This window comes from Lissotriton helveticus, chromosome 12, assembly GCF_964261635.1.
Source record: "Lissotriton helveticus chromosome 12, aLisHel1.1, whole genome shotgun sequence".
NCBI classification, from domain to species: domain Eukaryota; kingdom Metazoa; phylum Chordata; class Amphibia; order Caudata; family Salamandridae; genus Lissotriton; species Lissotriton helveticus.
This window is the reverse complement of record NC_136073.1, coordinates 627,500,459-627,524,722: the sequence shown is the minus strand read 5'-3', so window position 1 is coordinate 627,524,722 and position 24,264 is coordinate 627,500,459. Positions and strand designations below refer to the sequence as shown.

The 24,264-nt window shown below is 43.5% G+C and overlaps 1 protein-coding gene across 2 annotated transcripts in view; it reads left to right on the top strand.

Annotated features, from left to right (window-relative positions):
* LOC144799965 (maestro heat-like repeat-containing protein family member 2A) overlaps positions 1 to 24,264 on the top strand; it is an 85,675-nt gene that overhangs the window by 25,210 nt on the left and 36,201 nt on the right. The window contains exons 5-15 of one of the 2 annotated variants that reach the window (XM_078671609.1): positions 1,561 to 1,653; positions 3,159 to 3,237; positions 3,655 to 3,768; positions 4,413 to 4,474; positions 6,273 to 6,392; positions 8,753 to 8,860; positions 10,681 to 10,801; positions 12,819 to 12,859; positions 13,174 to 13,315; positions 16,956 to 17,008; positions 18,687 to 18,794. In XM_078671609.1, the coding sequence (XP_078527735.1) occupies positions 1,561 to 1,653; positions 3,159 to 3,237; positions 3,655 to 3,768; positions 4,413 to 4,474; positions 6,273 to 6,392; positions 8,753 to 8,860; positions 10,681 to 10,801; positions 12,819 to 12,859; positions 13,174 to 13,315; positions 16,956 to 17,008; positions 18,687 to 18,794 (1,041 nt within the window). The remainder of the gene's footprint in view (positions 1 to 1,560; positions 1,654 to 3,158; positions 3,238 to 3,654; positions 3,769 to 4,412; positions 4,475 to 6,272; positions 6,393 to 8,752; positions 8,861 to 10,680; positions 10,802 to 12,818; positions 12,860 to 13,173; positions 13,316 to 16,955; positions 17,009 to 18,686; positions 18,795 to 24,264) is intronic. The other variant, XM_078671610.1, reaches the window with a different exon arrangement.

The following is a 24,264-nucleotide window of genomic DNA, read 5'->3' as shown; positions in this document are numbered from 1 at the left end:
AAGAAGCTTAGAAACTCCAGGACCACCAGAAGGATTTGGAAAACTTGAACCAACAGGGGACCAATACCATGTCCAAGAACTAGGACAACCAAGAGGATCAAGACCAGGAAGAATAGGAAAAGGATTTCTAAGAGGACTGGGAGAATAATGAGGAAAACCAGGAGGAGGGAGACCAGTAAGAGGAAGAAGACCATGAAGAGAAAGCACAGGCTAGGAGGTCCAGAACAGCAGCCACCACCATGACCACCATGAAAAACCTGAGGGCCAACACCAGGATTGCTAGGAGTAACAGCACCAGAGGATCCAGAGGACCAGGAAGAGGATGACCAAGATTAGCTGGACCATGAACATAAGGACAATGAAGATCATGAGGACTAGCAGGACTGGGACCCGAAGAATGAAAAGATTGAAGAACACCAGGGCAAGAGCACCAGAAGAACAACTAGGAGGGACACAGCAATAAGCACCATGGTAAAGATAATCCTTTTAACAGGAGTAGGATCTGAGGAGGATAAGGGCTACTTATGGCCAATGGCCAATACCTACAAGACCAGGACCAAGAATATGTAGATGAAGACCAGGAGGATGATTTTGAGGAAAATATGAGTTGACAGAGAGGAAAGAAGAATAAGAGGATGATCAGGAGGAAGAGACCTAGAAAAGGAGAACATGAAAATCAATACGAAGATTAAGAGAACTATTAAAAGGTAGACCTGGTAAACCAGGAGCATGAAGAGGAAAACCTATAGGTGGAAGACCAGGAAGAGGAGAATGACCAAGAGGAGTAGAGGGACTAGGGCAACCAGGAAGTCCAGGAGCACTAGGATTACCAGGTCCACCAAGAGGACACAACCATCAAGGGAATCACAACGGGGCACGCATCAGGAGAACTAGGGACAGGAAAAGCAAAGGCTGTATGGTGATAGGAAAGGAAAGAGAGATCAACAAAACTGATGGGTACCATTAAGACCAAGACCAGCAGGAAGACCAGGAGCAGGAAGACCAAGGCCAGGAAGTAAAGGACTAAGATGGCCAAGAGGATCTAGACAGTGCCATAAGAAGAATGAGTATCAGACAGCCAAGAGAACTAGAACCACCAAGAGAACTAGGACAACCAAGGCAAGGGCCATCATCAACAGTGGCTAAGAATACAGGGCCTACGATGACAAGTGAGTCTAGGCTACATGTGTTAGGGCATGCCCCTGTTAAATGCTGAACATGTTCTCTTCTGGTTCCTTGATGGACTAAAATCCAACATCTGACTCCAACAGATAACCTCTACAGAAATCACTACGTGGATCTGAGAGATCTTAAGGCACTGTGAGTCAAGAAAACAGAACAACCAGGAAAGAAAAAATTAGACATAAGCACGGTCATCTGTCAAAATCTACTTGTGGTCATATGTATTTAGAATTAGTACACAAGAGAGCTCATTCGCACACCAACCCACTCTTGCATTCAGACAGAATTTACACTTTGAAGTTTGTAATTCACCACTGCCCATCATCATTTGCACAAACTGCCCTTTGGCCTCATCTCAATTTTCTTATCTCCTTGCAGACCCTTGAGTTATGCATCAAGGCAGCTGTTACAAAGAGTTGCAGAGCGCTGAATGGAACTGTGCCAACCGTGCTTGCCATCCTGCATCACCTGGTAAGTATATATATATGAGGACAAACAAAGCATATCAGTGGGAGGCGACAGACATTTCCTGTGTAACATATTGTAACAAATAACATTTCTCCTTAATCCAATTTATAGTAGGAGTGTTTTTAAAGGGCATTTGGGAACTCTCTTGCATAAAATATTAAATTATAATCCATAAAAATCCTATATGAACCAATTTGCTTCTAGGATGCTAAGAAAGAAGACAATGGATATAAATCTGCCAGTGTTGAGAGCTCCTCTGCAAGAACCACCCATAAGTCTGCCTCCCGGCAGCTCTGGCTCTGATAATAGGTAACAGAGGAACAGAGTGACAGGGAAAGGGAAGGGACCCAGGGGTAACACCAAGGATGGAGACCTGAAAGAAAAAAGCTGTACCCAATAACAATGGTTTACAACAGATACATAATACTAACAAAGCTTATCTCCAGTTAGACTTTACTATATAACATATACTGGACTCTTCATGACATTCCCAACAACAGTACACCCAATCTTAAATCTATATATTTAATAATAATAAGGCTATATCGTATGCATTTGATTAATGCCATCAATCAAGGAAATTCAGTGTTTATCCCACTAAGGTTCCTAAAGTCAATATGTGCAGAAACTACCCCACAATTTAGTTCAAATAATCCAAATACACAACATTTCTGGAATATCCTTACAATCCAAACTTGAAGCATTCAAGACCCCAGTCCACATATAAGAAGGCCCTCTGAAAACAGGTGCACAACTTGACGGCCATAAGCATGAAATTCCAAATAGCAATGCTGGCACGTGGAATCTGGAATGAATGGGAAACAAAAGACAAGCATCTCTGATGAGGGCCAAAGTGCGAGAACTGAATGCCGGTAAAGAAAAAAAAATGAAGTGGTACAGCAGAAACAGCAAGTGGCGGCGAGAACAGAAAAAGGCCCTAATGAAGCCACTGACAGAAACACTCGCACCCCACTCTGCTGACTAGAGACCTGGGACGCAAAATGGGCAAACAGTGAAGCAAAAAATGGCCTGCTCTGAAAAGCATGCAACCCACTATGCTGGCCAGACACCGTAGGACGCAAAAGGGGAACAGCTTTACCGTCCCCAGAGATAAACCAAGATGAAGTGTAACTACAGCCTTCGTCTTGATTACGTTGAATAGCCGCCACTAGTGCCAGCTTTGTTAAAAGCATTAAGTACCACTACCTTCTGCAATCTCGCCAGACTTCTGAGTCTACAAACTATCCTAAAACCATAGGAAACTAAGGCATCCATCTTAGAGTGGTATCTGAGAATTTGCACTTCCACCAATATCGGGCACCCTGAATATGCTGTATTCCACACAATTAATTTTACTGTAGCGTGGTATGGATCATGACCCCACAAGTCCTGACAAACTCCTATGCTATCATTCCCCCACTGGAAGTTATTTGCTGTCTTGATATATGGGATTGGCTTTCAGATAGCCTAGCTTCCATTATTATTTATTATGGCTTTGTTATTGGCAGATCTGCACACCCTCAAGTGGGGTTTCCGATGAAACAGAAGAGCCACTCAAGTTGTCCACGGCTATTATCCTGTCACTGGGTGAGTTGGTCATAAATGTATGTATGTATATATCTGTGATACTGCAAGTATATATTGGCCTTTACTAGGGATCAGGTCCTCTGTAACATTAATTTCTGTACACTGCCCTGCACGTAACTTGATCATCTTAAAAGATACTATTGCTTCAGTATTTATCTCCCCACCCAGTACATTGGTTGGCTTGCTACTGGAATATGGTGCCCAGTTTACTATATACAGCTATAGTAGTCACATGAGTACCATGTGCTCGTAAGATCATAATTAAATGTTGCAGACCATTAATAACATACCTCCTGGACATGCGTTGAAGAATGGCCTTGATGGGCTGCTCCCCGGCGTTGAGTTCCTTCTTGCATAATTTTATGTTGTGTTATTTTTCAATTATGTCTATTTTTTCTTTTCACTTTACTCTTGCAGCCCATTCTCACTCTAGTGAGGTCCATAAATATTTCAAAAGTAACTTGATGCAGATAGGTGCAGAGTCCCGTGCCACAACATTACAGCTGCTCTGCAAGCTCCTTTCGGAAACTGGTAAGACTGTCAGTGGGTGGGTGGCAGTGTGTGATTTAGCAGGGAAAATAGTTAAAGGGATATAATGCTTGTCATAGAATCCGGAGCCCTAAGTTGTATTCCCAACTTACTCCCTTACTTGTCCAACATGGTGCAGCTATAAGCAAAATACTTCAATTTTATATTCTTCAGCTAAATTAACTGCCAACTTTTCCTGGTAGAGCACTGCAATTTACAAATAAAGTCTTGCTTACATCAACTTCAATTATGTGAATCATGGTGAAGAAATAAAGGAGTGCCACTGTTTTCTTTTCGGTTAATTGTTCCCATTGTGAGCCATTAATGGGACAGGGACACTGTGAAAACCGATCCTGACATAGACACTGGACAGGAACAAAAAGGGAAATAAAATATGGAGCAGGTCGACACAGACACGCTCAGTGGTACATGATGACACAGACATGCACGGCGAAACAGGAAGGCATTTATAGCCCCATGGGGCTCACAGTCACAGACTCACAAACCAAAACTGAAAGACAGGACCCTCAGGGTGGTAATCACAGTTGATAGTTGAAACTTCACTACTTATGTATTAATCTTGATCTTAATAGACAAAGTCAATATCTATGTGTTATGAACATTTGGTGTATGGCTTTATTTAATAGATTCAGAAGGTGCCTTTTATCTGGATGCGGTCCGTCACGTGCTTGAGGATAACAATCGCAAGGTACCATCAAGCTATTATACGTGTGTTAAAGCACTTTCATAATTAGCAACTCAATCTAATTAAGTTATGCAGTTTTTGCATAGTGCAGTAGTCCTACTTACATGGACTCAGAGCTGTGGTTTGCACACCACAATCTGTTGACTTTCTCCAAGGCAAGTCTTCAGTGGAGGTGTTGGGTCATGCAACCTCCAGCCATTTCTGTCAGTTCAGTGTGTCTTGTGTTCCATTGTCTCCCTGTCCAAGTTGACATATCCCAGTTTTCCTGCCCTAGTCTGTGTCAATGCATTATTTTCAGACCCAATCCCAGAGGTTGCTGATCCCTAATTGTTTAATAAATGTGTGTTAAAAGAAAGTTTGTGTATGCTGTTAACATATTTGGTCTGTATTTCACATTGAGTTGATCTGTAATACCCCTCACTGAGGAGGAGAATGTTGATGATCAAATAAGGGGTTTTGAAGTTCAGAATATTATTATCTCCTCAAATCTTTAACAACCGTGGTGTAAAGTATTTCAAATGTCTCTACCAAGAATATATTTGGGCCATGTCTCAGCGAAATCTCACCAAACGTGAATCGATAATACAGGATAATATTCAATGTGCACGTTTGAAAAGTCTGATTGTGATATAAAAGATGTATTTTATGTAGAAATTGGAATATATGTGACTTTCTTGATGCCATGTATGTCCACAATGTGCCTAACTTCAGTGCCATGGAGAAAGCAAGTAACTCACTATCAGAATCACCATGTTCAGCATGTTAGCAAGCACAGGACATAGGCACAAAGGAAAATCAACAAAGCTGTTTTCTTTCGATAACGAACAAAAGGCTGTATTGCCATAACTTTATCTCTATTGGATTCTCTTTGAGAGGTGTATTGGGTTTGTCATTTTTAACATCAGGGCACGATATAAACCAAGTTATTCTTAGATATTTTTCAGATTAAACCAGGAACATCAGAGACAGGACTCTGCTAGGAATGTTAGAATCACAGAAATCAAGCATGGATGTATTCTTTGGCAGTTGAAGCCATTGTGGCCAGATTGTGCAAATATACAGCGTACAGAACCATGTTAGGGATGTGAATTTTAACTCAATGCTGGATACTGGAGACTGTGACTATTTACGGTCTTGAGCCAAAACGACTTCTTGAAAGTGATATGGATCAACCAAACAACAAGGTGTGGGACAATGAACTCTAAGTACTGCAACCCATTTGTTATCTGCTGTCTGTGTTGGGATGTCTGCTCAATCTTACAGGTGGAGTTAGACAGCGGCCATCATTCTTCCCACAGACAACTCTAGTTTTTTTTTATTCCCTCAGCAGTGGAATCCACAGCCTATTGAATTCTCATTTGCATTTTTGTAATCAATATCAGGACTTGAGAGCTTTTTTGTTGGTTGTAACCTACCTAGGCATATTTTGCAATTTTTTTGTATCTTTTATCAAATCTCAGGCACCTATAGAAGGTGTAGCCCACCTGGAATATTTGAATATTCCCTCAATCACACTTCAGTCAGACACTCTGTAAAAACAGTTTAATTAAATTGACTCTAGTTTCATTCTCAGAGTGTCATAATAGCCCTTTTTGCAACATACTTTAAAAGGTTGTATCCAGGTACTGGCTTTCCACACATAAAAATGTATATCTGTCTACTCTGTGGACAAAAGGAAGGAGAGAATGCATGGTTTTCTCACACTCCCTTGCTACTTTCTCACTGGAATGTGTGATTTTCTCCTATTCATACACCAAAAGGGTTTCTCACTAACCATGCTTACCTTTTTTCCCAATTACAGGTTATTCTTGCCACTTTAAGTTTAATGTCCAGTTTAACAGCCAAAGGTTTTTATGATGTGAACGGAAGAGCTGTGATGGATTATGTGCTTAAAAAAACCAGCCTCCTTATCAAAGAGCAGGTAAGTGGCAGATGCACATATTTGGGTAGGTGAATGTGTTAGGGAACAGCAACAGTAGTCAGCACACAAGAAATAAGTGGACCTTTTAGCCCCCTTGTGTCCCAACGTAGTTACTTTGCCATATAATATACATCAGCAGTGTCACATATTTGCCCCTGATGGTGGAATATAGACCTCATGTCCCTCTCGTTAGTTCCCATAGTCTCACCTTGACATTCTATGTTCTTCATTTGAGCTTGATGTTCCCTACTTCCACTCCAGTGCGTCTTTCTCCCTCCGTCACTTTTATGGGTGTCCCTTATCCATTTGTCTGCTTACATTTGCACCTGAAATTCAGCAGCTGCCCATCAGTGCCAACACTGTACATGCCTTTTCTTCATGTCTTGCTATTCCAGGGTGCCCATGATGTGAACCAAACCTCTCAAGTGAATTTACCTATTGCTTTCACTTCAAGAGTCATTCTTCCAGTATACCCAATCTACGGTTTTTCCATTATTGTGAAATGTTTAACCTAGTGTACCCTTACTATTGTGGGGTCTGAGTTAGTGATGTCAACTGCAAGTGGAGTCGTTGTCCCGAAGTTCAACTATTGCAGCTGGTTTGATTCGTACTGTGGCACTTGTGGCAATTTTATAACTTTTATCCTGCTCTTATGTTGTGCAAAATTGTCCACTGTTGTGAACAACAAGTTTCAGAAAGTGGTCTGATAATATCCTTTAGTTATTCTCTTTCTCCTTCATTGCCCTCCTCTTCCACAGGCCTCATGTATGATTTTGTATTGGGCACTTCTTCTGTTTCTTCTCTTTTCTTGGACCATCTCAAGTCCTTTGGGCACTTACACGTTGATCCTATCTCTAGTAGATGGAGGAAACACCTGTCATCTGACTAGGGGCCAGGAATGGGTGTTGGATCAGTGCTCTTCACTGGTGCTTGTGGGGCTGCAGGTGATATGTGGCAGCATGGGCAATGGCAGGTGGCATGGTGTCTGAAAACTGCAGTATTCTTGGCTTTGTCAGTGTCTCTGGGAGAGTAGGCCACAGTGGTTTATGGTCTCACCAATTCCTCCATAACAGCAGGGGTGCCATGACCTTCTTGATCACTGTGAACCAGGTAGGACTTCCTCAAGCTTGGCCAATGCATCCATGTTACAGAGTAGTTGTACCAAGATGCACAACTCAAGTCCATGCTCAGTAATATGTGTGGGGATTGGGCACTACTGATGACGTCTGGCATCCATCTCCTTGGGGCCTGACCATAATCCAGAGTGTCTGCCGTCCATGCTTAGTCTTACTCTTGGGTTCCCATTAAGCTCAACTAATAGATGAGCCAGACGCTGTCCATAGTTTTTTTTACCACAGGCCAGAGGCATCATGCCAGGAACAATTCAGATGCCTGTCCTTATGTTGCATCGCATTGTAACAATGGTGCTTGAATACCTAGATCCCATTTTAGTAACCAGATGCACATGTTGACTGGCATGAGTGCAAAGAAATAAGATGCTCAGACACTGTGAGAATGGGACTCGCTCCATACAGGTCTCAACAGCAGTGCTCCTATGCAGTACATAGGCCTACCACACAATCCAGCCTAAGTGAGACAACTGGCCCTTAGACTTTGCCGGGGCTAACTGGGAAATTTCTTGGGTGATTGGGCAAGGCACATGGGCATTCAGCGAATGCACTGATAAGCTGTGTTTTTCACTGATAATACATTATCTAGTGGGCTCCTTTCTGTTACATACCCCGCTTTATCGTTGAAATGCCTAACAGGGCAAACTACCAAATCCTACACAAAGTAGCACAAACATACTTCAAATCAGTATTTCATATCAGCACTGCCTCCCAAAAATGCAGTTCCCGGTTTTGTCTTATTGAGTGTAAGAAGTACCTTAATGTAGCACATACTTTCCCATCAAGCAGCAAGGGGAGGCCTCATGGGGCATCACAATCTTTGTAGTGAGCAAGAGAGACTACCTTGTGGTGCCAGAGGTGCAATGTGTCAGATGTAGTGCCCAGTGCATCAGAACCTTACATATTATAAGTGAGTCCACCGGTATTTTCACTGTATATGAATGCTATACACTTCTCCGCCAAATGACCATATACTTTTATTCTCTGTAGAGCGGAGCATGGGTGCATAACCTCATTTATACATTTTTATTTACATTTTTGCGGCTAGTGGTTTTAATTTCACATTTGAATTTAAGCCAAGAGGTTCTCTCTGTGCTTACAACCTTGATTTGAAAATTGTGATGTTTTCACTCTCAAATCTCTTGACCCTCCATGAGGAGAGAAAACACAGTGAAAATGATGTGAAAATATATGTTACTTTACTTCTCTTGCTTTTCCACATTTTCACAGGGTATTAGTCACATGGATCCTGAATCTGATGTTGAAGAAGAGACCATCCACTTCCAAATCTTTCAGCTCCTCAATAAAATTGCATTACGCCATAAAAATACTGACGAGGTAAGTGAGAAGGATGTGAAATAAGGTGGGTCAATAAACTAGAAGTGTACAAAATATAAATTGCAGAATGTCCAAAGACTCCTCAATTCCCAGGTTATCTTCATTATCCTCTAACTCACATAATAGCATGTTTTAGTAAAGCTCTCTCTGCTGCAGGTTTGTATGTGGGAAATATGCACATAGTGATCTGAACCATGAATGCATGTTTAAAATGCATTCCTTTTTCACCCAGGTCGTTACCATGATTTGCCTTCAGGAAAGCACTGGACTTTGGAATAGTATTTACTATTCCAACTGCAGTCTGAGCAACTGTAGGGAAAGAGTTGGACTTAAAGTACAACATTAGTCCAACAACGCTTTCCTTCAGGGAAGTGGTTTTATTGGCTTGCTTGATAAAGTAATGCATTGAAAAGACACATTAGGGAACGTACAGCAATTACGAGTCTTGCAGGGCAATGTGTTGGGATCTTAAATACCTTAAAAACATCTTGTCTTCCTGCCAGAAGCTGCCAGAAAGACAGTGGTCCAGTCTTTAATCATGTTGAGACTGTATTACTGCATTGTTCTGTATCGCGGAGTGTCACAGACATGATGAAGAAGACGACAGTGGGTGCAGAATATGGCAGCTTGGCTGCTATTTCATCTGCCTAGACACTCACCATCAGCCCCAGCTCTACCAATGCTGCTCTGGCTTCCGTTAAGGCATTGGGTATATTTCAAAGCCATGTGCTATTGTCACAAGATTCTCAATCATAAAGGCCCTAAATATCTTCACCTCTGATCACACCTTATCTTCCTAAAAGAAATCTGAGATCAGCTGATGCCTCTCTTGCATCTATCCCCAGAATCAAAAACGCTCACATTGGAGGCCATTCCTTCAACTACTTGGCAGGCAAGATGTGGAACTCCCTACCACTTTGACTTAGGCAAGAAAAATCTGAAATACGATATCGCAAGAATTTAAAAACATGTTTTTTCACGCTAACTTAGATTAGGGAAATTCATATTCTTACTCTGTATAATAGGACTGATACCCCAGTGCTGGGACACGCAGCTGACGCAGCTATATGCTTTATAAATCTCATTATTATTATTATTATTAGTGGTTTGGACCAAGTTGTTAAGGCACAGCGTGATTTGAGACGCGATGTAAAGTCTGTTTCCTCTGCTGCAGGGATAGAGGTCTGCTGTCCCATGCAGTCCTCATTCCCAGCATTTCTGGCATTCATAGAAGATTGTCGAATCCTACCTCATCTTTTTTAATTAGGCAGGTTTTCCAAATTAGTCTAAATAGCCACTTTGAAACGAGATTGAATGGCACATCAGTCACATTGCAAAACATAGCTACTCAATCTGCATCTCCTATTTGCTACTTGATACATCAATCACCAATATTTCATATCAACAGGGTCGTTCATTCCCAGCCATAGCTTTGCACACTCTGGCACATTTATAAAGATAGTTTTGTTTTGTGATTGTTATGAGGATAACAGCAGATAATGAGATCATTTACAAAGCAGCTCACTCACAGGGTTTTTGGAGAATAAATGTTGCACTCATTCTCTGCAAATAATTGCTCGGATATAGAATCACGGATTGTAGCATTGAACAGGGTTGGTGCTACATCAGTGTAATACCAGCAATCTGTCTTGGACCCCATCAGCAAGGAATGGTATCAGGAAGGGGATAATTCAAATGTAGCCCCATCTCCAGAAGACCCACCAGAAACCCTCCCACCGGCTATGACTGTTTATCTGTGGGAATGCAGCCTTATTAAATGCTAATAATACTAATAACACATTCGCTGCTCTTTCTTGCAGGGATTTTGGAAAGAGATTTTGAGCTACATGCTGGAAGATGACTATACTTCATCTGTGCCAGCACTGTGCCAGATGCTACTTGTTGTAGATAAGGAAGCAAGCATCAACTTTCATGAATGTGGTGAGTCTTAAGCATCCTACTCATTGACACAGTGGGATCTACCATTGAAGGTGGTTAATGCTTCCTCCTCCACTCCCCAGATCCCCTCTTACTTTGACATGATCAGTCATGAGTTGAAGAACCAGTCCATTAGCTCAGGATGTTATGGTTGAGTTACTATAGAATGTGGGTGTCAATATTTCAAATAACATTTATTGCTCTCCTTTTAGAGATATATGTGTCTGTGCTGATGTTGCTGCTCGCTGTGAGCCTTATTCACAAGGCATTAACTAATTGCTGTGCCTCAAGCCATTTGGCTGTGCCACGCTGCGTTAATTCCGAAGCACCGGGATGCTTCATATCTACAATGATATAATGGATCCCTTTGCACTCCCAGTGCTGGTGGCTGCGTCACAGGGATGATTGTTTTTGTGCAGTAAGGCATATCTTTGTTTTTATGCAGTTAGGCATACCTTTGTGCGCAAAAACAATCACAATAGGTAATTTCCTCTTCCTAAATGTGCTGCAGTATGCGTAGAAAGAGGTAAACAACGGGGAGAAATAAAAATATTTGTTCTTGTTGCACCTCCCTATACCTCCCCCTGGGGAGGTGTAGCATTCTGACCCATTTCCAGGTGTACTATTTCTTGTAAATCTGGAAATGCGGCAGAAGCCTTGGGTGTTGCGCAGGAAATCTCACAGCAAAACCCATGGCACAACTGTTCCACACAAAGTGTTGTGTGTAAAGGGGCCATATTTACAAGGGCATTAAAAGCCACGCAGGGTGGCTTTACCTGTCCTTGTAAATATGGAGCAGCAGGTTGCACTGCTGGTGTGTCTCAAAAAGTGATGCACAGGTGGCACAAGGGGCTTGTAAATAATCCCTATATACTTTTTGTAGTTTGCCAGACATAAAGTGACTTTCCTGTTTGGTTCAGCTCTTAGTCTGGTTAATGCAATGTACTAACTGTCCCAGGTTTCCACACACCATGAGGCTACTCAGGGCTCTAATGCTCCTCTTCAAACCTTGGAGTATTCTTGCTCTCCATGATGTTACTTCTGTCTAGTATGTTGATCATGCCCTGCTGGGTATGGTACCTATTTATGTGTTGTTACTTTTGCCGACCGCAACAGGGATGTATTTTATTTCTCCATGGAGTTACTTTTAGTTATGATATTTGTCTCTGCAATGTTTCTGGTTCAACATTTTGGACTTCAGCACCATACTAAAATGCAAGTTATTGGCCCTCAGTTGTAAGCAGGGATGCATGCTCAATGATGGTAAGTGAAAATAAATATTTTGACTGACTCCAAGGTTACGAAGGAGATTCGCATCTGGTGGTGAATACCTGTAATTGCTATAATTCCAGGGTTCCAATTAGCTCTCCCCGCTCATCTTTCCAGTGGATGTGTTGATAAAGTGCGAGTGACCTGGGCAGATGGTATCATAGTCTATTTATTTGTCACTCATGTTAGGAGTCCTGAGCAGAATCGAACAGGCAAAATATGTGCTCATTCTTGCTTGCCCCAGGTCGTTAACCTTATTAGAAAATAGATATGCAAGAAGATGCTCTGGAGTCCTCTTTTCTTCTGGGGTATCCGCTGTCAGGATGTAAAGCACGTCCACGGCTCATGACGCATCCTCTCTTATCCCACTGGAGTCTTCTATCCCTCAATGAAAGCTGTAGCAGGAACCTGTGCATGACAGCTTAGGTAGCTCCTCCTCCAGCTTTCATTCCTTGACAGCAACCGCTAAAGGAGGGAGGAAGAGAATCGCAGCGTAGGCTGTCAAGGTACTGTACACCCCTGAGCGCTCCTTAGTGGTAGGGGTGCCTTTGCCAGTATTTGCAGGAATTTCAAAGCATCCTCATGACCGCTAGAGGCTCATTGAAATGCCACCCATCACCCATCATCTTCTTTACAGGTACTACTGGGTGTCTTAAGTGTGTGTGTCAGCCATATGTCTTCCTTTGGCAAGTATTGCTCAGTAATTTATGGATTGAGTATGACATGTCTTCATTCTTTTGTACCTAAACAGCTAAAGAAATTCCAATACACAGGCTCTTCATAAGATTGCTGGTGAGTATCACATTCCACCCCCATCATATTCCACCAGATCCCTCTTCCCAAGTTGTTTGCTGCCATTTCTATGCAACCTGCTAATAGAGATCTTAAATTCAACTCAGCTTTTTTCCTTTTGAATTTGATGGTTTTATTTCCAGTAAATTGGTTATCAGTACGACATGCTACTTACATTGTACAGAAACAGCCAAAATGTGGTTGGTACTAAGTACTGCGTAGAGAACAAGGTAGCATTTCCAGAAGTTTTAAAGGCTAGAGAATAGGAACTCATGAAAGAATCACTTTCTGAATTCTTTGTTGTGGGGTTTCAGGTAATTTCTTCATATCCTCGCTGGGATGTCGAAAGGGGAACTTCAGTCTTGGCTCTTCTCAAGCGTCTGATTCCTGCAAATTACCCATTTCTAGCAAAACTCCTCAGAATGAAGATCCCCCTGCTGATAACATATTTAGAAGGTGAGACCCCAAAGCATGAACCAGTGAGCACACAATTTAAACAAGTATTAATGGCATTTCAAACAACCATTGACCAATGACAAAGCCATTAAGTCTGGTGTTGGCTGCTAGCTTTTAGACCTTGTCCACTCATGTTTTTTTCATGGTTTTTATAAACTTGTATTGTGGGAGGTGATGCCAGGTACATACCAAGATAAAAAATACTGTTTTGGTCTCAAAAGGTCACATTCTTATTGTTGTCCCTGGAACTAAATGAAAATAATTTGTGTGTGGATGTGTTCCTTGTGAAAAAGCAGAACGCCATTGTTCACAGTGAAGTTAGCCAACATCAGAATTGGCCCATGATGTATGCTGTGGAGGACAGAAGAGAATGTGAATGATAGGACATGTTAGACCAGCAGATGAGGAGGTCTGGCTGAATGCTTGTATAAGTAAGCAAAAAAAGAAATAGTCACAGTCTTTCTTTGTAGCTGGCCGATGCCATACTCCAAACCGAATGAGGCAATAACAGAAACGGAGTCAGGTATCTTCTTGCAAGTTCTGGGTTACTTCCGCATATAACAGAAAGGCAGTTGACACATTGGTTTGCCGAAAAAATCAGTTTAATACAAAGCTTCGGCCATGAAGCACTTCATCTGTCAGACGCAGCCTTGATCACATAAGAATGCGGCATCTTGATTCAGTGTTTTAATGTACATATGTGCCAAAAAATTCCATAAACATAGAAAAAAATATTTCTTCAGTATATCCAAGGTCAACATTATTTTAGAGCACTACCTGTTTTGGCACCTTTTCTTTTATTTGAATTGTGACTTATTGTAACAACTCAGTAGCACCAACTCTTCTAATGACTAAACTCGAAACAAAGACCCCTGGTGGCCTCAATACAGAAGAGATTTTGCACACACATTTATAAACACCAAACGCTCTCTCAATTTCAAGAAGTCTTTATTCGATAATTAAATCATAAAAGACATGTAACACAAATTACAGTAGCTAAAATACATGTACAGTTCCTAAAATAGAATAGGGTGATATTAAAACAGTCAAAGACCAAAATAAATCATTTACACAAAACTTCATTGAAAATTAGTTAAAAGTTACAATAGATCCTTAACCAAATAACCTTAATAATCCAGGCACATTAGGCGGGAACACATTTACACATAGTCAATTGCAGATCTGTGGATATAGGCTGGAACCTAAGACAAATTAATGAATCTTACTCTTAGGATCCAAGCCCAACCTAAGAATTTCGCTACTCCAGTTACAGTTGTGGGTGACAGGTCAGACTTTAATAACCTACTAGCATTCGCTGCTGAACGTGTTCCCAAGTTTCTGCAAACTGGGCTTAGCCACTTTACTCGAGGGGCAGTGTACAACGGGCAGGCAAAAAGAAAATGGTTAACACTTTCATCCTGTCCTGAGCACCTAGGACAATGCCCGGGCCTCCCTTACCCCACTGTTTAGTATACTCCCTTAAGGGCAAAGAACCGCACCTAAATTGATGGTATACTTTGCGGTCCAGGGGTTTAGTTATAGCATCCCAATAATTTTCAAAACTGGGGACATCTTTCCTAACAACAAATGTACCAGTAAGGTTAGTATCTGACAGTCCAGAGTGTCTATTGTTCACCACCCAGTCCCAATATTGCAGCTTTAAATCCTCTGCGTTTGTATTAGAAGTAGGTATTAGTCAGGGTACATGGTAGGTTAGATTAGTCTACTCGGGCATAACATTGTTTGTGTGATGACTAAGGATGAACAGGGTATTTCACAGCAATTAATATGAAAGAAAATGTTAGAGCTCTGATACAACCATATGTTGCAGTTAAAAGTAATGTTTTAAATGTTGCATAATTGAATCCTTCTATGTGAGAAGTTCACATGGAGGAACATTTAGAAAAGTTGGTGATAATATGTTGTTAATAAATTGATTGATACATATTTCTGTAAGGTTAGACACCCTTGCTTTCTGAAAAACAAGATTTATATTTCAACCTGTGTAGCAGATATCATGCGGAAGTGTTTTATTGTGTTTTTAAGGTAGAATTAATTGCAAATTATAATGTCGCTTATGTGAATTAGTAGTGAATTCCTACGAATCTATAAAGGATCTCCACGTTTTAGACAACATAAACTAAGGGATTGGTGTCCAGACTGATTCCAGACACCCCCAAAGGATATGTCAGTATGTAGACCAGCTAGCTCACAGTGCCACTATAAGCCCCACAACCTTACCAAGGAGAGAATAGTTTCTGACAACTATCGAACATGAGAACCCTGACCCCTCAGGGATCATGGAAACAGTACAATACTTTTTGCTTGGTCACTTGTGCTCACTTTATCTCAGAGAGATACACAGACTAAATGGTGGGGGTGTTTTCAATAAGTATTTATTGAACCAGAGTCATTCTAGCATAAAATACATGTGCTGCAACAACCACGAGACAGAAACAGATATAGACGATTACAAGCACCAATAGAGTAAATAAAAAGTAGAATTCTACCATGGTGATAAAATAGTGAATATATGCAGACATATAAATACATAAAGCTAATAGTGCGTACTCCTACGATGCAAACCCTAACTAGATGTACCTAAGTGTACCTAGCATGTATGTTGGAGTATAGCCAAGAACCTCCTAGGAAAGAGCAAACCCCAATACCTGATGTGAGAAAGCAAAGGACCCCATCTTGGTCTCGAGTGGACAACCCACAAGTAATGTCAGACGACTGCTAACTGGAGTGTCTGCATGCAGGGACTTCAGCGTCTCGTGTCAGCATGTCAGCATAGAATATTTTTCTCCTCCGGCTTGCCCAGCAAAGATGTGGTACTTATATACATGAAAGGTACCATCAGGGGTTCTACCTAGATGTGCCAAGGTACTGTGGGCATGTAGGCCAAGGATGACGATAGTGGTGACCCTTATACAGAGTTATTATGCACAAGATTGTAATCCTGCTGTGATACTAAGAATCCTCATGCATAATAAATTAGGCTAGTTTTTTTAGAAAACTACACAACATTTATGCAGCACCTAACTAGGTAAAAGGTCAGGGCCAGAACTGTTATGTAGAGCAAGGTAGGACAAATGTCGGTAAAAGCTTGTGCGACTACCTAGGACTATATTGGAGTACGTTGGGTATTATAGCAAATTAAGAAGTGTTACAAAATATTTTAGTCTTTGATATAATAAAGGAGTATTTTTCTATGTGTATGTAATTTTAGAGCACATATGCACTTTTTTACTCTGAACCACAACGGCTATCCCCTATGTGATCAAGGCTTAATCTGACAGCTGAAATGCTTATTGGCAGTAGCTCTGTAATAAACTGATTTTCTGCAAACAAGTGGTGTGGTGACCTTTCTGTTATATAAGAAAGGAAAACAGAATATATAAACTTAAAATTACAACCAGATATAAGGAGCTAAGAGTGACATCAAGGGCACATGAACAACTAATGACCTTGAACTCAATTCCCAGGAAAGGCTGAGCCAACAAACACATTTTGCACACTTTGAATTGTGTGAATCTACTTCTGCTAGTGCTTTGTATGTAAGCACATTGCCTTTGAAATGTTGCTTGCTATTTACTTTTACTTACATATATTTCTTTTTTACCAACTACTATTTCAGCTTCCACGGAAAGAAACTTTGACTTGGCAAAGTGGAAATGCACGCTTGTTTCAGTAAGGATGAATTGCTAATGAATGTCACACATGACGCTTGTCTCTTTGTTTCCCAAAGACACTCATTCAGCGTGAATATATGCAGATATTAAATTCACCCCATCATAGTGCTGTTCTGCTATGAGGTTGCAATATTCTCACCATATCCCTATTATTTCTATGGATTATGATTGTTAAGATGATGTTGATTATGATTGGGCACAGAGGGGGAGCAGCTGTACCCGGTACATAACATTTCCCTAATATGTAATGTTTACCAGAGGCATTAAAAACCTTATTGGCCCAGGTTGACATTCCTAAAACTGGAAATTGCATGCTTACGACACCTAGTCCTACATGTATCAGAGTTTATCTGCATGTTTTACCCAGGTAAATTACAGGCTCCACAGTGATCATTGCATTACTCATAAATCTGACTGTTGTTGCACAGGGCTAAAAATGTAGCCCCTTACTGGTAATTGTTTCCTCCGACTCTTTTTTATCCCCCATGATAGTCACACTAGCACAACGTTCTTCTTTCCCTGGATTGTCACACTATCACTCTTCCCACTGCATTCCACATTATCAGTAAATTCAAATTCTGCAATCGGATAGGCACATGATCCATGCTCCCTATCTTCATTTGAATTGTCACTCTGTCACTGTATGTTTTGCCAGGCCATCACACTCCACTGAGCTTCTATTGTGCTCCTGAGATGACATTGTATGTTCCTTGTGTTCAGTCTTCACCCTTGTTAACACTAAATTTACATTCTGCTCCCTTGCTGGATACCCAAAATGTTTTTGCATTATGCTTCTAAGTATGTGATATTGTTGCATAGTCCCAATGTGTTTTCTGTCTGCATGGCTGCACTGTTGCTCTTTTCACAATAATTTGTGGGCAGCATGGTTTTGTTGCATGTGTTTCTGTGTAAATCACGGCCACTGTCAAGGCCTCCTGTTTCTTCTGAGCACTGATATCACACCACACTATTTAAGCATTGCTGTATGTGTTCTCTGGTTCTTATGTCCAAATATAATTTCATTACAGAGGTTGTTAGTAACCCTGGGCAAAGCACTACGCTACGCTCGCGGAGTTTGCGAAGTTTTCGCAACTTCGCACTACGCGAGCAGCACGTAGCACAGTGCGAACATGCGTAGTGCAGCGGTCATTTTTTGCTTGTTCGCGGTCCTGAACGTCATGTTTGCGACCGCGAGCAAGCAAAATGGCATCCCGGCGAGATTCTCAATGCGAGGAGGTCAGGTTTCTCATTGTGAGTGGTTGCGCATGCTCGCGACCGCTCTCAATGAGAAACTACCGGTTCGCGTTGAGAAAGCTGCCGCTCGAGTAATAATCTACTTGAGCAGCAGAAAACTACAGCTCGCACTGTGCAAGATGCCGGTTTCAATGCTTGCACAGTGCCGGATGCTTGTCCGCACTGTGCAATCATTGAAAACGCATCTTGCACAGTGCGAACATGCTACTACGCAGCTCGCGTAATGCTACGTGAAGTTCGCGTAGTGCGAAGTGCACTTCGCGTAGCTTCGCGTAGCGCTACTTCGCGAACTACGCCCACCCTTAGTTGTTAGCTGAAGTTTGTTTACCCTTATCTTCTCAAAATCATTGCAGACGTCAGCCGTGGATACTGCATTTACGTTTCTATTACTGCATTAAAGTCTCTCACTGTTTTTCTTGTAGTTCCTGGGGACTATCCTAAAACAAGCCCCATACAGAGAATGGCATGTCTCTTTTATGGAAGAACTCACCGAACAGATTGACAGTTTTGCCCATCATGTGAATGAGGAGGTTAGTGCTCTCAAGGGTCAGTATTGAACCATTGGAGAAGTCAATTTAACACAAAGTCGGAGAAGGGTAGAACTGTGTATTCCATTAGTAAAGGTAATTTTTATAATATGGGTACACAGCATTGGGCTTAGCCTGTTGGGAAAATCAGGTATGGTTCTCCCACTCCCTGGAAGGACTGACCTACTAAGAAGCAGATGGAGATGAACTCCCTGAGGTAATCCTCTCCACTTGAATCAATAAAAGCCACAACATTTCAGGGCTATACTCATTTCCCTACTGGATCTCCTTTAGCCAATAGGTAGTCTTCATGTTAGAGCCAATCCCCGTTCAGGGGATGTGAGGCCATATTCATGCAAAAAGCATTGGAGGTATTGTTCCTATCAAAAAGCAAAGAAGAAAGGAAGACGGGCAAAGAAGGGGGAATCTTAAGGATTATTTCTTGGTGCCCTCACACATCACTGAGGATGTAATGCTTCATAGTGGGCTTGCTTCTCATAGGTCCAGCGCTATAATGCCCTACGGGCCCCAAGAAGGGTCACTTTAGGGGAGATCTTTTTATTTTTGATGTCTGATGAGAAGTGCTTGTGTAAGGGCATTTTGTATGTAAGGGGTGATGTAAATGTGGGTACACAGTCAAAATATCGAGTTGAAAATTTCGACCTACCAAATATCGTGTTTAAAATTTCGAAGGTACAGAATATCGATGTCAAGAATATCGTAGGACAGAATATCGACCCTGAGGTAAGTAATATCGAATTCATTTATATCGATGTAAGTAATATCGAATTCTGATAGATACATCTGCCGTGTGGATTCCTCACCTTGTGAATATCCCCTTGCGTCAGCAACATTCGGAAATTCTTTTGTAGCTTCGCGCCGACGTGGATCCGGACGTCACAGAGGCATGGCATCGCACGCGACCTCGCTGACGTCACCGGCGCCTATAACAGGCCCACGCCGGCGTGATGACATCAGTTCCCTTTTTTCCGCGTCGTCGACGCTAACGGTTTTCAGAGATCGTGTAGTAGCTTACAGTAACTTTGTTACTATTTCTTCGTATTTGTGTCTTTCTTCATTCTCTTCGGGATGTCGTCGAAGAAGACGGGATTTAAAGCCTGCGGTGAATGTGGCAAGACCATGTCAATCACCGACCCCCACGAATGTTGTGTCTGGTGTTTGAGCTCCGACCATGATGTCGAGGACTGTTCCTGCTGCAAAAAGATGACTCCAAAAGCCTTAAGAGAGAGGGAGACAAAGCTCCTCATGGCGAAACTCAAGAGCAAGAAAGCTAAGAAGTCATCGAAATCTCGATCTCGCCGATCGAGGTCGAGGTCTCGTTCGAGGTCACACTCGGAGTCATCGTCAGCTCACGCTTCGAAGTCTTCGAAGAAGAAACACAGGAGGAAGTCCCATGAGTCACGTCATCACTCTGGGAAGGACTCTAGCTCGAAACCGAAGTCCCAGATCAAACTCGTGAGTAAAGAAGTGGAGGTTTCGGAGTCGGAACATGAAGAGACTTTGCATCCGGTTTCACCCGAACCTCAGGAACAGGTCCATTCTCCGATTCCATCCAATCCTTCTGGTCAGGAGGATGAAGGTGAGGAGCAGGGGGCTGGTGGAGCCGAAGTTCCGGCACCCGATGGTTCATCGACTCCGGTTCCGGCGCCCGAAGAAGAGGTCGACGTCGTATCGACTCCGCCTCCCCAGGAACAACCGAGAGGTCCATATCCTGAGTTTCCGACTCCAGGTCAGGATCCTACCCAGTTCCTGAACGCCATGTATGGTGTATATTCAAGGGCAATGTTCCCGTCTGGTGCACCTGTTGGTCCCACGGGTCCTATGGCCTTTAACTTAGGGGTTCCGCAGGCTTATGCCCCTGCACCCTTCATGCCCTTTATGCCGGCTCTACCGCCGCATTGGCATTTTCCGACACCCCCGGTGTCGTCGACGCCGAAGCGCACGACGCCGGCTCCATCGACGCCGATCCCATCGACGCCGATACCCGTGACTCCGAGGCAAGATTCTGTCCGACCTCGTGTCGAGAAGCCTCGTCCGACGTCGGGTTCGACGCCGGCGGCGACCCCGTTGGAGTCGGTTCTGAATCCTTTGACTTCGGATGTGAAAGAAAGGTCTCGGAGAAAGGCCCAGAGACTTCTGGAAGAGGAGAAATATGGGTATTCTGATACTGAGGAAGGAGAGTTACAGGATTCTGAGGATCCCTTTGATGACTTATGTGAGGCCAGTGGTCTTGAGCTATCACCTGAATGGGAGTTGGCTTCTGTATCGAATGCTCCATCTAAGGATGTGGTGCCTTACCACACTGTCATTAAGAAGGCAGCGAGTTTACTAAACATAACTCTACCTACAGCTGATTATAAGCCCAATATTTTAACTGAGGTGCTTCATTCACCCTCATCTGTGATCGAGCCTATGTTACCATTCAAAGAGGCATTGTCTGAACCTATCTATGAGGTCTGGAAAAAACCCTTATCTGCTGCAGCGGTTTCTAGAACGGTGGCGAGAAGGTATAGAGCTGCACCGGAGGATCCTGCATTTTTAACAACGCATCCTCTTCCTGAGAGTTTGGTAGTGCAGGCTGCCTGCTCTAAAAAATCTGCTGGAGCATTTCCACAGGTTCCTGGAGACAAGGAATCCAGGAAACAGGACCAAAATGCAAAAAAGGTTTTTTCATCAGCCAGTATGGCATCGAAATCAACCAATGCTACGTGTTTGATGGGGAGATATATCCATGCTTTGATGGACTCTGTCAAGCAACTTATTCCAAAGGTTCCTGAGGAGGACAGGAAGGATTTTCAAGAAGTAATCTCGGACACCCAAGCAGCTGCGAGACAGGTCATCCAGAGTGGTTTGGACACTGCAGACTCGGTGGCAAGAGTCATGGGTTCCTCTGTGGCTACTAGGAGAGCTGCTTGGCTCAAATCTTCAGAGTTTTCTGCTGATGTCCAGTCTGCGTTAATGGACTTACCTTTCGATGGTTCAGGTCTGTTTGGAAAAAAAGCTGATACTGCCTTGGAGCGTTTTAAGGACAGTAGGGCCACTGCAAAATCTTTGGGCCTTCAGTCCAGGGGTACTACCGGAAGACGCTTCAGAGGATTTGGCCGATCATCCTTTCGATCTTACAGATCGTCCCAGCAGCAGCCTCAGCAGCAGCAGAACACGCTGTACAAGTCGTACAGAGGCAGACAAAGACCCCGTCCTAGAGGTCGTCAAGCTTCCTCCTCCTCCTCCTCCTCTCCTTCCCAACCCCCGGCCAACGCAGCAAAGCAGCCCTAGATCCGCCATTCCGGATCATGTGGGCCCAGTAGGGGGTCGGCTTACTCATTTTCTACAAGATTGGGAATTTATAACATCGGATCTTTGGGTTCTCAATCTTGTAGAGAATGGGTATGCTCTTCCTTTCCAGGAATTCCCTCCCAATTACCCTCCTTGCCAGGGTTATTGTTCGGAAGACCACCTGCTTCTCCTGCAGGAAGAAGTCCTGGCACTATTCCGAAAGGGTGCAATAGAGGTGGTTCCAGAGCAGGAAAGGGGTCAGGGGTGCTACTCCCGGTATTTCCTGATCCCCAAGAAAGATGGCAGACTTCGGCCAATCCTGGACCTCAGGATTTTGAACCTTTACCTGAAGCAGGAAAAGTTCAAAATGCTCACTCTTGCACAGGTTCTTCAAGCGCTGTTGGAAGAGGACTGGATGGTGTCGATCGACTTGCAAGATGCGTATTTTCATATTCCCATCTTGAAGTCGCACAGAAAGTATCTCCGTTTCACGGTTGGGTCACAGCACTACCAGTTTGTGGTCCTTCCGTTTGGCCTTACTACTGCACCTCGAGTCTTCACCAAGGTGATGGCAGTGGTGGCAGCTCATCTCAGGAGAACGGGGATTCATGTATTTCCGTATCTAGACGACTGGCTGATCAAAGCGGAGTCGCCAGAGAAGGTGCTCCATCATCTGCAGGAGACAACTCAGTTGTTGCACAGGTTGGGTTTTTCGATAAATGTACCCAAGTCTCACCTGGTGCCCTCACAGCGCAACCTGTTCATAGGTGCGGTACTGGACACAACCGTATGTCGTGCATTCCCTCCCCCTCAAAGGATTTGCGACATACGGGAGATGATTCCTTTATTTTACGATGGAGCTGTCGTTCCAGTCCTGAAGGTCCTTCGCCTGCTCGGTCTGATGGCTTCATGCATTCTGTTGGTCAACCATGCACGCTGGCACATGAGGGCACTCCAGTGGTGCCTCCGCAGGCAGTGGTATCAGCACAACGGAGATCTCAGGGAGTCAGTGAGGATCTCCAGAGAAGCTGCAGCGGATCTGTCTTGGTGGAGCGTGGAAGGCAATCTGTCACAAGGAAAGCCTTTTCAACTTCCTCCATCGATGGCCACAGTGATAACGGATGCATCCACTCTCGGGTGGGGTGCTCATCTGGGAGACCTGGAGGTCAAGGGTCTTTGGTCTCCAGAGGAAAGGTTGCTTCACATCAACCTTCTAGAATTGCGGGCGATACGTTTGGGGCTCAAGGCCTTCCTCCCTTCCCTTCGCGGTCAGTCAGTCCAGGTCCTGACGGACAACACGACCGCGATGTGGTACATCAACAAGCAGGGAGGAGTGGGGTCGCAGTGTCTCTGCAGAGAGGCTCTGCGTCTCTGGTCCTGGGTTCAGGACCATCAGATTTGTCTGATGGCAAATCATCTGGCCGGGGTTCTGAACGTTCGTGCAGACAGTCTCAGTCGGCAGTTCTCTGCCGATCACGAGTGGAGGCTTCACCCGGAGGTGGTTCACGACATCTTTCAGATGTGGGGGTCACCTCGGGTGGACCTGTTCGCCACTCACGAGAATGCTCATTGCCTGTCATTCTGCAGTCTCCAGTATCCGATGCAAGGAGCCTTGGGAGATGCGTTTCAGTTGAGTTGGGACTCGCAACTCCTTTACGCGTTTCCTCCCATACCCTTGATTCCTCGGGTTCTGAGGAAAATTCGCCAAGACCGGGCCCAAGTCATATTGATCGCCCCGGATTGGCCAAGAAGGGTGTGGTATTCAGACCTTCTCCACCTCTCCTCTCACCCGCCGCTCCGTCTCCCTCACAGGGCAGATCTCCTCTCTCAGATGGAGGGGCAGGTTCTACACCCCCACCTCCAGACCTTACACCTTCATGCCTGGAGATTGAGCGGGGCAACCTGATTTCTTTTTCTCTCCCTCACGATGTGGTGGATGTCATTTTGTCAGCCAGGCGTGACTCCACTAAGCCCATCTATTCTTATAGGTGGTCTAAATTTGTTGTTTGGTGCAGGGAGAAATCTATAGACCCTTTGAGGTCCCATTTATCTGATGTGCTCCAGTTTGCCCTTTCCCTGGCCCAGCAGGGACTTGCTGTTGCCACGGTGAAGGGTTATCTTTCTGCGCTGTCGGCGTTTATCTGTATGCCTGACCAGCCTTCTCTTTTTAAGTCTC